The sequence below is a fragment of the Puma concolor genome, chromosome B2, assembly GCF_028749965.1.
Source record: "Puma concolor isolate L17-30 chromosome B2, mPumCon1.1.hap2, whole genome shotgun sequence".
NCBI classification, from domain to species: domain Eukaryota; kingdom Metazoa; phylum Chordata; class Mammalia; order Carnivora; family Felidae; genus Puma; species Puma concolor.
Window position 1 is genome coordinate 124,618,332 of NC_141671.1, and position 14,851 is coordinate 124,633,182.

At 39.0% G+C, this 14,851-nt stretch overlaps 1 protein-coding gene across 3 annotated transcripts in view; it reads left to right on the forward strand.

Moving 5' to 3' along the window:
* Window positions 1–14,851, forward strand: part of PDE7B (phosphodiesterase 7B) — a 591,837-nt gene that overhangs the window by 360,760 nt on the left and 216,226 nt on the right. For all 3 annotated transcript variants that reach the window (XM_086707937.1, XM_025925598.2, XM_086707938.1), the window contains one exon: window positions 13,754–13,814. In XM_086707937.1, the coding sequence (XP_086564063.1) occupies window positions 13,808–13,814 (7 nt within the window). In that variant the 5' untranslated portion in view covers window positions 13,754–13,807. The remainder of the gene's footprint in view (window positions 1–13,753; window positions 13,815–14,851) is intronic.

Below are 14,851 nucleotides of genomic sequence, written 5' to 3' on the forward strand. Positions count from 1 at the left end.
CCCTTCTTTGCACTTCCTCCAAAATACAAGGAACGTTTGGGACAAAGGGAGCAGCAAAGATTCACTTTGATTTGAGGGCAAGGTAGTACAATGTCCAGAATGAGAAATAAGACTTTTTATTCTCTTTGCTTGACTCTGATGAAGGCCAGAGTATAAGGGTGTAATATTTACAGAGGCATTTACTGTCCACTTCCTATGTACTGGGCACCGCACTAAGAATCTCACATGTGCTAATCACATTTGATCTCTTAACACCTCTGTGTGGTCTCGGTTCTTCAGGTGAGAATACAGGCTTTGAGAGAAAGAATAAGCCAATTCCCAAGGTCAAAGTGCTAGGAAATGGTGGAGGTGGGATTCAAAGTTGCTGCTCTGAGACTCCAGACAAAAGCCTGGACTCTTAACCACCAAACTACAGCACACTAAGCAAAGTTAAGCATGTGTTTGTGTATGTGTGTGGATATGGCACACTTTTCATACCTAGCAATGATATCCAGAAAGGCTTGTATTAACATGTTTGAGTTGAGTAGAATTTGTTTAACGATGACCAGATTCCTTGGTATGTTATATTTTCCTCAATCAGCCATGCACAAAAGCATTTATTAGGCATTTGCTTTATGCCAAACATTCTGCTTGATCCTAGGATTCAAAGCTAAGGCACAGCCCCTATCTAGCCTAGGTTTTCGAAATCTAAGGCTAGTAAATTAATACAATGAGTCTATAAGCATTATTGCACTTGTGTTCAATTTCTTTCTTGCTTTGCTAAAAATACACAGAGAAAAGAGTTTTATGTCATTAGGTTAAAAAGATTCGATATAGGCAAAAACCTCTTCATTCTCTGAGCATTACTTAATGAGCATTATTAATAGATGAATATATGTCATATTGTAATGTCAGATAACAGGCAGATTTACTGAGAAGCTAATGAAGCATGATCTTCAGGATTCCTTGAGTTTATTGATAGTAATAAGAAGGAAATCTCAAATCAAGGATCATTGTAAGAAGGCTGAAGAGGGTCTTGAGGCAATAAAGTGATTAGAATGAGTATTATAAAACATCAACAACACAGTACCTACTACCATAAGTAATCCCCAAGTGACCTTTATACAATTTTTCTCATCAGACACTTGAAACACTTCACTGGTTTAATCCTCCAAACAGACACTAATGAGATGGAATATAGATATTACTTCTATTTCCTGATATGGACTCTGACCAAGAAGATTTAAGAACAAATTTTGTTTGTTTGAAAGAGTTGCTGGTTGAAAAACTAGTGTTTATGGTTTTTGCTTTTCAGGGAAAACTACAGCTCAAAAATATAAGACTTAGAGAAATCGTTGCCTCTGGGTGGGACTCCACTTAAAGCATTTATAGTAGGTTCACTGCACATCCCAGATGCCAATTTCTTAATGGTGTAATGGCATCAAAACTTGCAATTTGAGTTTATTTAAATTTTATGTACAATTTTGCTCACTTTATTCTTCTAATTTGAATTTTCACCATCTCACAGATGCTTGACTTGACTGCCACATAGTAATGAATGGATTGGGTATATTTTGCCCCAAATCATTTGTTTGTTCTTTGTTTTAAGCAATATTCATTGACACCCTACGATGTGACAAATGATCTAGGTTCTGGGGAAGAACAGTGAACTAGACAAAAGTCTCTACCTTCACGGAAAGAGATCCAACAGGATGTGACTTTTTAACACTGCTCTTATCAAGGTATATTGTAAGGTTTAGTAAGCTATAACAAAGCAGAATACGACAATTAGCTAAATATGCACGAGTTTCATGGATTTTCATTTTCATTGGTAGCTTATAAGACCTGTCAATTATTTCTCCAAGATATTGGATTTTCCAGCTCTAACTTGGGGTTGCCATGGATTGCCAGTAGAACTTACAGAGATCTCCTTTCCAAGGCCAAATCCATGTCTCAGAGCTGTCCATACGGAGATGGTCATTGCAATTTGACCAGTAATCGTTTTTTGATCATCTGTGGGAACATCTGGATCTTTGACCTCACAAGTAGTTATACAACGAGCCCTTATCCCTGTGGAAAAGTGTTTGTTCCTTTGTGGCTCAGAGGCCCTGTGTTTGCATGTTAGGCTTGATGTTCTGGAAGTCATTTTCTCTAGCACTGGGGTTACTTAATTCCAAGGACTGGTTTGAATTTCTTTTAAAACTATAAGTGTATAGGATTACATTTAATTGTTGGTTTATGTACAGGAGCATTACTGCGCTGAGCTGCAAGGAGCACATTATAAGTATTCCTTTGTCCTGTATAAATATTCATTCAGTTACCAGCTGGATGAGGTCGCATGAATCTCCAAATCGTGATGTCTGTACAATGATTTTGAGGTATTGCTGATATTATCTATGAAGCTTTTGCTGTCTATGGGGTCATATAAAGTAGCTTGGAAATTGCAGGGTAAATGAAGAAAACCAATGTCTAAAGCTTGGACAGTTCACCCAGATGGCTGGAGTTTAGCAATTGTGAGTAGGTATTGTTGGCAATACACACATCAGACAAAAGGTGGTTGTTCCAAGTGCTCACAGTGTCAGTCTTCTAGGGGCAGCAGAGGGACAGGCTGCATGTTATGTCAGCCTGAAGTGCAAGAATAGTGGAGTCCTGCTCTGGTTCGATTTTCACTCTGAAGGTGATGGTGAATAAAGGAATGATTTTCTTGAAGTACAGCATGCTTTTCCAGTAGTTTCTAGGAGGAGATTCCATCTCCAGTGTTAGGGAAGGAGTTGGTTGAAGGACCCTACTTCCATCATCTTCTGGGATCCATGGACTTGTCTGCTAATCACCCTTTCACTCTGTTCTCAGTCTTCACCCTGTGCATGGTTTAAAAGACCTTGCTGTTTGTAATCTGTTCGTGCTAGACTTGGAAATTCGGCAAGCCACCTTCTTATTTCCATGATCTACCCTTTGTAAAGGCCATACGGATGACAGCAAATCTGAAGAAATCTAGCTGCTTGTGAATATCCTGTGTGCAGTAATACTGAAGAGTCAGAAAAAGTGCAGTTCTGGTTGTATTCCTTACCTTCACTGATTGTCAAAACTCTAAGTAGTAGGGATACCAAAGATAATATTATTAAACACTCAAGTATAAGGTGATGACTCACATGGCAGAATACTTTTCCCACTTAAAGATACTGCCAAGTGTGGTCAAGAGCAACATCAGTCGGCAAACGTGACTGCTGTACCGTATTCCCATTACAAAAGCTTTCTAAACACTTTGGGATTTCTCTATTGCCTTGAACAGATGGCCTGTGACCTGCAGTGACTTTGTTCAGATTCATGGCCTACCCAAGCACGTGTCCAATCACTAAATGGAGTCCCACAGGGCCATGTGTGCTCTGGCCCCTGACAAATTCCCCAGCCTAGTGTCCCTCATTTGCCAGTTCACCTGATTATCTGAACCCCAACCCCTTCTAGCCATTCCTAACTTCCTTCATTTCCTCAGTCACCTTTAGGCTTTTGCACCTGTTGTTTACTACTCAGAACAAACACCCTTCTAGCTTATCTTGTGCCTTCAACTCCCACTGAGGACTTGTTCAATATTAGTTCCTCTCTCCCCTATCCAATCAGAATACATTATTCACAAACTCTTCCACACCCATCAGGATGTGGCCAGTGTATGAGAAACCTCTTTCCCAAACCCATTTGGATTCCTCCCGCCTCCTCAATGCCAAGGAGAAGGGCGCATCAGGCATAGTCAATCTCTGGGCACCAAATGGTCTATAGAAACTTTCTAAAGTCAACTTGTCCACTATACAAAAAGTCTGCTTGGTTGTCTTTAATTAGGACTTTAAACACACAAGTATTATTTGAGAATAATATAATCAAAACTGAGATAGGTTCCACTGAATTTAATAAGTAAATGCAGCCATAAGCAGCTAAATACAGATAATTACTTTTGCTGCATTGGAAAGAGTTCAGTGAAGTTTTGCTGAATGAATGAATATTTTAAAGGAAATATTCAACAAAAGTGAGACTTTAGATCTTGAAATCCTTCCCTTGTAGCAACTAGAGTTAATTGTCTAGTAAGGATTAGTGCAGTTTTCAATCTGCTCTTTGCCCTCTGATTTCCCATTCATTCATTAAACAAATACTTGTTGACCACTCCCATCTCACAGGTACTACAGGTTTGTGTCCCTTTATGTGTGCTTCAGGCACCGTGAGGCTACCCAGGTCAATGGCTCAAAGTCCACATTAAGGAGATAACATGGAATAATACTGGAGGGCAGTTGAAAAAGCTATGGTTTTCGTGGCTTCTCTGCTTCCAAATAATTGTATATCCTTGAAAGTAATAATTTATTGGGTACTTACTTCTACTGGCCACTATTCTAGGCCCATGGTATAGGCAGTAGTGATATCTTCATTTGACATGTGAGGAAATGGAGGCAAAGAATTGTTGAATAACTTGCCGAGGGTGATGCATCTGGTATTGGGGTCTTGTTTTGAACTCAAGAGCTCATAGTCTGATCATCAAAGACCTTGAAATGGAAAGTCACCTAGCTTCACTGTACTTGTTTGTTTGCTACATCTATAAAGTGACTTTGTTGGCCACAGCAGTATCCCAGATCCCTCCCAGATTAGAGATGTGTCTTCTTGGTACTGGAACTGCCCTGCCCAAACTACAGATCCTCAAATAGTCCCTCTTCCTTTTCCTGCATTTCTTCAGATCTACGTCTCACACGAGGTGCTTCCTCACCTCACACCTCACCTCTGCTTCCTCTCTCATTTAATACTTTCTCAAAGGCCATTGCTCTCCCCAGCCTGGGCTTACCACCCCAATCCTTCCCTGCCAACCTCTGGTCTCTAGACTACTCTGGCTTTGCAGGTTACCCTCTGAGGGACTGGTGCTCAGAAATTTGGCAGGAGCAAAATTTCTCTCCTCACAAAATCCCCTGACTCACACAGTAGAACTGTGTTTTGTATCGGTACATAGTCTCACCAAATGGCCCTCTCCACTTTCCACCTCCTTCCTTCTACAAAACAGCATTCACAGCAGGCCCCATTATGGGTTTCAGAGTACACAAGATGCTTTCACACAAATTACATTAATTATTTCAGTAAAGGAGTGAGCATTGTTACTACCTCTCCTCTACAAGGAAGTTCAAAAAGGTAAGTAATACTATGTCCAAGATCACACAGCTAGAGAGGGATAAATTGGGATTTGAATCCAGATACTCTAACTTCTTTCCACTATAGACACTCACTTTATAAAAGTTAAGTATTTATGCTTTCACAGAAGTGTCTTTCTGAAAGACAATCAATGCTTAGGGCTCTGAGGAGATAAATAAAATAGGAAATTGTATGGGAAAATTCTGACATAATTTTTGCTATCTTTATCAAGATCTGTGGTATACGTTTTTGTGTCTGATATAGGACAATTCTCAGAGCCCATATCAAAATGATTCCCAGAGTACCTTGGACTATGATGCCCACTCTGTTGCTATAACTGGGTGCATTAAAGAGATACCCCAGTTACATTCTGCATGCCATTGGGTTCCACAGGTACGGATTCTGCTAAAATTGTGCTTGATCAAAAGCTATAGCCATTGTTTTACACAATGAAATATGTGATATTCAGTGTGTATTCCAATATGTGCAATGGAAGTCAAGAAAAAAAGTGCATGGAGAAAGCCTGCATATACTGAAAAGCACAACATAATACACAGCAATTCTGAACCTGTGCATCAACTGACCCCAGGATCTCCATACGGGTGTCCCACTACACATTAGATATATAGCCTTTCTAGTGCCCTCTACTGTCCATGGCTCAAATGACAGAAAACACAGTTCTGCATTCTGGATGTTTGCTTAATAGCAACAACAACAAAATTACTCTTGGGCTAAAACCAGGTTTTCCAAGTTTTTGTTCATAATGAGTAGTTTTTAAACATTTAAAAATAGGGGTATGTAATAAAATGTTGAGAGACTCTCTGGACGTTACTGCTGCTGGCACTTCTCTAATAGAAAGCATACGCCATTGAGCTAACATTTTGTTCTTGACTGAAGAAGAAAACAAAGCTGTTAAAAGCTTGGTAGGCTCATTTTCCAATAGAAATAGCATTAATATATTTCAAGTCACTTCTAACCATAGCTAATTAGAGGTTTATGAGGGATGGCCCTGCCTGAAGGGTCACCTCAGGTAATATAGCCCACAGATTTGCTGTTGACTGTTGGCAACAATGGATTTGTTAAGAGTTTCTACTCAGCTCGAGGTGATTATCTTTTTTTCCTTTTGCTAGTGTGTCTCCTATTTTGACTGGCTGAGGTTGGGTTGGACGATGAGGCCCCAATTCGAAGACAGTGCCAGGTTGTTGCTGGAGATCTGCACTGACAGATTGTTGAAAACTTATTAGTCTGACGTTTTAACAGCCTGAAACGGGATGGAAATCTGCTCTTTCACTGGAAAAACTTAGAAAGGAAAACATGAGCTTGAGCTGAAATCAGCTCCAGTTCCAAATCTGCCGTCCTCTGGCACCAAAGAACCAAGGGCTGCCACAGTGTTTAGAGATTAAGGCCTGGCTATGCCACCCACACGGGAGATGGGACTCTAGCCACTGTAAAGTAGGAGACCCTGGAAATGCACCCTCTGAGGGCTGGGGAAATTGTGATGTGCTCAACAGTAGGTGCTAATGGCTTTAGCAGTAGCAGAAGTCAGCCTCACATGAGATTTCAACTGAGTGGTTAGGGACTGCTCTTTTGGCTATAGCCATTCTGTGTAATAATTTAAGAAAAAAGAATAAGGAACACCACAGGCTTGGTATACCCTCTTGGAGCTGGAAATGAACAAAAGATTGTAGTCAATACTATTGGTGAGAGATATCTGGGACCACCAAATTGTAATTATCTATTACAATGCGAAAAGAATTTATCAGGCATCCTGGCTCTTCAAAATTCAGTCGGGCCTCTCTAACTGGGCCCAGAATTCTTTTAATCACTGTTGGCCCATACTTATCTTTCATCTCACCTGTGACTACCACTTTGGTTAAGCCCTCTATCCTGATGTACCACAATTTGGTCTCCTCCTGAGCAGCTACTTGAAGGGTCCCAACAGGGATTCAGGGCTTCGCACTGGCACCTACCTCTGCCCTGTCCTTTGTCAGCCAACTCCTTCCTATCAGACCTGTAGCTATCTCTTTCTGGAAGCATTCTGTGATAGCCCCAGACAGCACTGGGGGCCCACCACTGAGGTTGCCCATAGTCTCCTATGTTCTGACTTCAGACTAAGCAATAAACTTCTGGGGGACATTTGGAGTTCCTAAGACTCATATGATTTTGTATTCACACTTACAGTACAGTACCTGCACAGACTAGGCACTCAATAAATAATTTTGAGTGTTTCTTCATTCATTCATTCACTCATTAACTCATTTGATAGACAATGGAGTTTCAAGCTTCTAGACCCTTGTTCGACTTTGGAGAGTTCAGTTTCTTAACAGAGCTATCTTTTTTATGATCTAAAGACCTAAACCATTTTCTCTCCAGGCCTATCTTCTGGGGTCTGGTTTTTATTAGTAACATTCTGTTTATTGTTGGGGGAAAATGTGAGATGGAAAGTGACCCAGATATTATGAGATGTCTTCTCGATGTCAAGTTTCCCCTTCATCACTGCGCCCAGTTCCACGTCATGTGGCTGCAGCTAATGGCAGCACTTACTGGTGTGTATACATAAACGTCCAGAAAACATTCTCTTTTCAGGCTACCCCAGATAATCTCAAATTTCAAGCATGTGCCCCAGAATTTCAGTAAAGAAATATTCATTCTTTCATTTAATTAACATCGGGAGTGTCATCATGCAAGACACTTTGAGGTTCAGGGGCGAACAAATAAAACAGAGGCATCAACATACAGGCATTTGCCTTGTTTACTAAAAACCTCACTAGAGAAATTAATTCCTGAATGGGAAACTTGCAGAATCAGAGAACTTGGAAATGGCGTGAGAGTGGGGGTGGGGGTGAGGGGGTGGGTGAAGGCAGCCTGCGCTGTGGCCTTGCCTGCTGCAGGTTGATTCCGTCCCTCCTGGCACAAATGAGATGTGCTTCATTTTCCATCGAAAAGCAACCATGGTTAGCACTTCAGCTCAGGAAACTCAGTTTTGATCACTTTTTTTTTTTTCCAAAATACATCTAGTTATATACCAGGGGCTCTTTTTGTTGTGTTTGTTTTAATGATCTATCAAGCACAGACTTGGGCATGTTGGGTCTTTCTGCATTTCTACAGTGGCTTCCAGCATTCCATCACTGGCTCCGTGGGTATCAAAAGGCAATCATGCCAATAGCTTTCTAATCTTTGGATCATTGCCATGGTGGTGTGGTCTTGAAGTTAACAATTCCAGTGTTGCCTCTTGCGTCTCCACATTTCCAATGTGGCCCACCATCAGCTCCCCTCATAAGCCAATTCTGCATTTTTGAGACTCATTTCTAGGTGCCCAGCCTATAGCCTGCTCCTCCAATGCGTTTATAAGCACCTAGTTTCATGTATAAATGCCTGTCTGCTTTATTTTTTTGTTTATTTTTAATTTTTTTTTTCAACGTTTATTTATTTTTGCGACAGAGAGAGACAGAGCATGAACGGGGGAGGGGCAGAGAGAGAGGGAGACACAGAATCGGAAACAGGCTCCAGGCTCTGAGCCATCAGCCCAGAGCCTGACGCGGGGCTCGAACTCACGGACCGCGAGATCGTGACCTGGCTGAAGTCGGACGCTTAACCGACTGCGCCACCCAGGCGCCCCTGCCTGTCTGCTTTAAAAAAAAAAAAAAAAAAAAAAAAAAAACAAACCTATAACTATGGGAAGAAAATAATCAAAGAATCACAGCCTATTAATTATTTGCTGATAGCATTTAACATTACCTACTTACAGAAAACAGTTATTGACTCAGCTGGCAGTGGGCCAAACCACCAACCAATGAGGATTTCTGTTTTGTGTTTTGTTTACTAATGTTTCCTCCCATCCAAAGATATTAAGACACCTGCCCTAAAAAGATTAATTGCTGGAGGCCCACTGAGAGAGACTAAGATATTCAAGTGATTGGAAATATTCAGAAAAATAAAAAGAGCACACAATTTTATTTGAAGCAGGAAAAATATTAACTGATTTAAGAATGTTAGAAGTGCTTCCAGTTGAACAATGTATGAATTTTTCACTAACGTTAATGTTTTTTATTTAATTTTTTAAAATTTCTTTTGAGTACAATAGTTACTATGATTCATATTTAAATATTTTAATTTCAGATATAATTTTCCCTTAAGAAAAAGAGGTGTGCTGAATACTTTAGTGTGATTTTTAAAAATTACACCTCATAGCAGTTTTTCATAACTAATTTTAAGGTGGAAGTAATGAAAAAATATAGTTCACTTAAAAGAAATATATTTTATTTCACATTTTGCTGAAACATGTGATCTAACTAATGGAAATTAAATATTTTTAATTAAAACTACTAATATAGATGTGGCATTTTATATATTTATATATTATATTTATATATTAATATATAACATCATCTTTTTCTTCCTGACTAAAAGGTAAATTTTAGATTTAACATAGAAAAATTTTAATACATAGGAATTAGCAACCAAATTGTGAAGTATTCTGACTTTTTAAATTAGAATTATTTCTTTATTTTTAATCCTAAATAATAATATGAGAATTCAAATATACTTTATGGAATAACTTAGATTTATTAATTTGTATTTTTGTATTATGGTCTCATCCACAGAAATTTAAATTGGTACATTCTTGTTCACAATGAATTAAAACTAAATTTATGATGATACTATGATGTAGATAAGCTTGACTTTTTTTTACAAATGAGAAAGGAAGTTTGACAAAACTAAATAAATTGTCCATGATAGTATAGTTGGTAAGTGAATGCAGAAATAGGATTTGAACTTAGATTAGTCTAATACAAAACCTATGCTCTAATAGGTTGCAACTCAGGCAAATAGTCAGTGGCTAATGAGCGAGAGGAGGGGATGTAAGCAGACATAGTCTATTTGACCCGGGCAGTGAGTAGATAAACAATAGCCAATATTTAAGAATCTGCGTATACTAGTCAAGCATTGGGTAAGCTGTCAGCTTTCGTTCTGTCACTTACTGGAGAGGAGTCCTCTACAGTGAGTGGCACTCTCTGTGCCTCAACTTTCTACTCTCTTAAAAGACAATAATGAAAGTATAAGATGGTAGATGTACAGCACTTAGAACAATGCTTAGCTCATAGTATAGGCTAAATCAATGTTAGCTAGCCCACAAATCTTCTTTAAGTGTCTTGTACGTATAAGACACCAGGATTACATAGTGAGGCATGTTAGGAGCACTAACAATGAAAGTGGTTTGATTCTTCATATCTATGAGGTTAACAGGCATTACATACATGAGTTCACGTGCAGCATATCCTATGTGCTGTAGAAGATCGTATGCCAGGAGGGTCCAGCCCCTTGGCGAGGGATTTCAATAATTATGCCCTATTATTTGGGTCAGTATTAACTGGGAGAGAAGGACACAAACAAGGAGAGTTGAAATTAGTATATGAGGCACAAAAACAAAACAAAACTGGAGATCCTATGGAGAGATGGGATCTTGAGAAGGAGGCAGAAGCCTGGTGATCAGAACCAGGTCAAAGTCAGGATCATCCAGCAGCAGTGAGCTGGGATGAGAAGTCCCAGCATGCGTGACCAGGTAGAGCCATGAGGAAAGACAGCTGCAGCACCTGAGAACCCAAGAGGGCATGAGACCTTCCCCCATGGAAGATCCTGCAGTTTTCTGAGACTCGGACCCCGTGGCTTAGCCCAATTAATCTCTTAAACTGGGTCATTGCCCTAGGTTTCACAGCAAGCATGAGCCTGGCAGCCAAGGCCCTTTAAACACTGGCATCAATGAGAAAAAGCACTGGAAAGAATCTGGTTTCTTTCAAGTTCTGAGAACAACAGATTCCCTTCTGGGCATGCTTTAAAATCTGTTACCATCATCAGGTAATTTTACAAAGCAGAGCAGTTAAAGAACTAGTCAGAGGTGCCTCAGCCATTTCCCAGATGGCCAGGGAGATGAAGACAGAAGGAAGAGTACTGCTTCATCATCATCAGAAGGGCCACCGCACCTGCCCTTGATGCTTGGTCATTAGCTTGTGTGGTCAGTGAACCCAGGCAGGCCATGACTGTTAAGGAATGCATGCTCCAGGAGTTGCAGAAACTTCTGGATTTATTTATGTCTAGGAAAAAGAACAAGACCCATGGCACCACCCTTACCCACACCCACACCCATCTGCCTCTGAAAGGGCCATATATGTAAGGTTAGCCTTGGGTTAGGGTAGCCATGGGAAATTATGCAACCTCCACCTACCATCTGCTTCCATCCCCTGCAATGAAAGAAGGAAAGTTGTATCCCAGCACATGTGTGGGCTTTGCCATTGACAAAGGGTAAGGGAGCACTCCAAAATTCGTTCCTTGTAGGACTCAGAATATGGATTAATAGAGCTTCTTAACACTTTGTTTTGCCAAGAAGTCGAAAATATTTTCGAAACCTCTGATCTTTCATTTAAAAACGACTATTAATTCTTTCAGGTCATAAAAACACCACTTTAAAAAAAGCAGGTAATGCGGAAATGGATCCTAGCAATTTGAATGGGTTCAACCTGTGCCAAAACACAAGCAAAACAGGAAAGACAGTTGGGTCAGATGCCACGGGTTGTTAATCCTCACATTTGCTCTCGCATATGACTTTGTGGCATATATTAGCATCCCCATGTTACTTACAAAGAAATGAAGCATGAAGAGATTAAATACATGATAAATATCACATGATATGTAGGTCAGCAGAGTAACCAGGAAAAAAAGCTCACGATACAGACTTTCCATCTAGTACTCCTTGACCTCTTACCACCTTCAGGAACAACCAACCTGTCCTCTTTGCAGTCCATTCTCTTGATTCACTGGAACAGCTTGCTTCCTTTTCATGGCCCTGAGCCAAATGTCCATCTCTCTGTGCATGATGTAGGTCATCCCAGAAAATGGATTGGTTTGAATGTATGTAATTGAGTTGTCCTTTTCCCTCTCAACCTGCCTTTCACAATTATGAATGAAGAATGTATATCCTCTGCATATCTTCCCCCAACCCTGAGTTCGATGTTCATTATTCATCGCCTGTTTTTATGCTTTTTCTGTAAATTAATATATCTACAAATAATGTGTACTATTTTTAGGTTATCTTCAACTTCATATAAAATGGAGACAGTTTTATATATTTTACATGATTTGAAAATTATATGTATTTGTATGATTTGAACACTATATATTTCACATGATTTGAACATTATTATTATATAATTGATTATTATATATTTACATGTACATGTTACATACATAATATATGTTTTTAAAGTATACATAACTCTTATTCATTCATCTGAACTACTGTGTAGTATTCCAGTGGTGAATAATATATTTATCTGTTTTGTAGCTGAACATTAAAGCTATTTGTGTAAATTTCTCCAGTAGTCAGTTTAGAAGATAACTTGCTAGGTCATAGGATATGTACATTTTGACTTGACTAGATTTTGCAAATTTTTCTTCAAGGTGATTTTATCATTTTACAAGTGCCCCTTTCTCTACATTTTTTTTTCAACGTTTATTTATTTTTGGGACAGAGAGAGACAGAACATGAACGGGGGAGGGACAGAGAGAGAGGGAGACACAGAATCGGAAACAGGCTCCAGGCTCTGAGCCATCAGCCCAGAGCCCGACGCGGGGCTCGAACTCACAGACCGCGAGATCGTGACCTGGCTGAAGTCGGACGCTTAACCGACTGCGCCACCCAGGCGCCCCTTTCTCTACATTTTTAATAACAGTTTTTATTGCCAGACTCTTATGTTTTCCCATGCAGATGAATTCAAAATAGACTTCAGTTTATCTTTAATTTGCTCATTCTTGATTATTAGTGTGGTTGAATTTATTCTGTGTGTTTACTGACCATTTAGATCCCCTCTTCCATGCATTGCTAGTTCCTTTATCTGTTTTTCTATTGGACTGTTTGCTATTTTATTATTGATTTTGGAGGATTTATTTACATATTCAGGTACTAACCAGTTGTCAGTCATATACGTAAGTGTAGTCCATTCCTAAAGAGCTAATTGTTGTCTCCAGAGTTTACCTTGCACAAAAATTTTAATAAGCAAGTTAAAAATAAGATATAGGTAAGAAAGTTGCCATTTCCATGAGTCTGTGAGTTCAGGAAGAGCATTACGAGTGCCACATTTTCATCATTTCCTTATTTGTTTCTTTCAAGTTCAGAGAGTTAAGTATAGGCCACCTAGTTTTGTGTTTAACAATGTGTGTGTTTGATTGCAGAGTGGGTAGTTTAGAAGAACTCCCATCTGAGGAAGGACCAGTTTTGAGAGTGATTAACCTCCAATTATTAGATCTAATAGACTGCATATCTTCCACTGAAACAGAAAACGTTAGACACCGAATGCATCTCAGGCCATGACTCCTCAGAGGAACACACAAAATGAGCTCTAGGCAAAGGCATAAGGCATGAAGGAACAATCCATCCCAACTTAATATCTCAAGTATTTTACTACCAGGAAAATCCCTACTCATGACACAAGTCCCCAGACTCAGATAACCAAGGAAAACATGAGAAGTAGAATAATGTTATGCTGATGTCACGTTGCATAGACACATTACCTTGGGAACACTGATATAAAATCTGAAAATAATTATGGCTTTCTTTCTCTTTCAGAGGTGTGGTGAAATCTTGTTTGAAAACCCTGATCAGAATGTCAAATGTGTTTGCATGCTAGGTAAGAAGACTTCTCGTTTTAGATATATTAAGTATGTGGATGTTCTATGGACTTGCTGTTCTTCTGTTGCCTTGCTGACTGTCTCTTGTTGCATATTGCAGAGGCTTATAGGCTTTTTTATGGGTTTATAGACAGGTATAATACATGTATATTGGAACATTTGATGATAAAAAAAGGTTTTTATTTTATTAACTGTCAGTAAGTCAGGAATCATGCATCTGAGCATTTCAGAACTTTTCTTGGTTCATCAGCATAACATAGAATTGGGTGCTTTGTATCACACAAATGTGATGAAAAAGTAAGAATCACACTGCAATTCCTAAACTGGAAATGATAAGTTAGGTAAGTAAACTATGAAGAATTTCTATCACAGCACAAAGCTCTTACAGTGCCTGGGAGAACTATAAATGTGAACTACTCTACAGTTACCCACAGTGCATTTGTAATAAAATTACAACACTGTAATGAAAAATAATTTGTTCTTGTAGGATGATGTATCATCAATGCCTTTCACAAACTCTTAATATATAATATTCCAGTAAGAAATGAAGTGGATATTATTTTCTTCATTTTATAGGTTAGTAAACTAGTATAGAGAATATAAGTGATGCACTTAACCTCAAAGTGAGAAATAGTCCAAATTATGACGTGAACATTTTTAAAATGTAAAGTTTTAGGTACAGTGTTTAGATCTTATTTCAATCACTAAACCCCGTCCAATTAACTTTCAGTTAATTATTGAAATAGGACAAAAAACAGTAGCTTAGATAAATAAAAATAATCCTTAAATTTGACTTTCACCAAAATTTTACCCTGTCCACTCCAACTTTGAACAACACTGATTAGCAAAGAACAAAAGTATTCATTTTAGCTTCTTCCATTTTCTCTGGCTAATTCAAATATTGGCAGCTAGCTTATTGGTGAGATGACTCAAAAGCAGTCAGCAAGATAGAGGCATAGGAAGGTCTTGGTAATGTATAATCCAAGATAATCAGGTAATAATAACCAAGGATTGCTCATGACTTGAAAAACAAGCC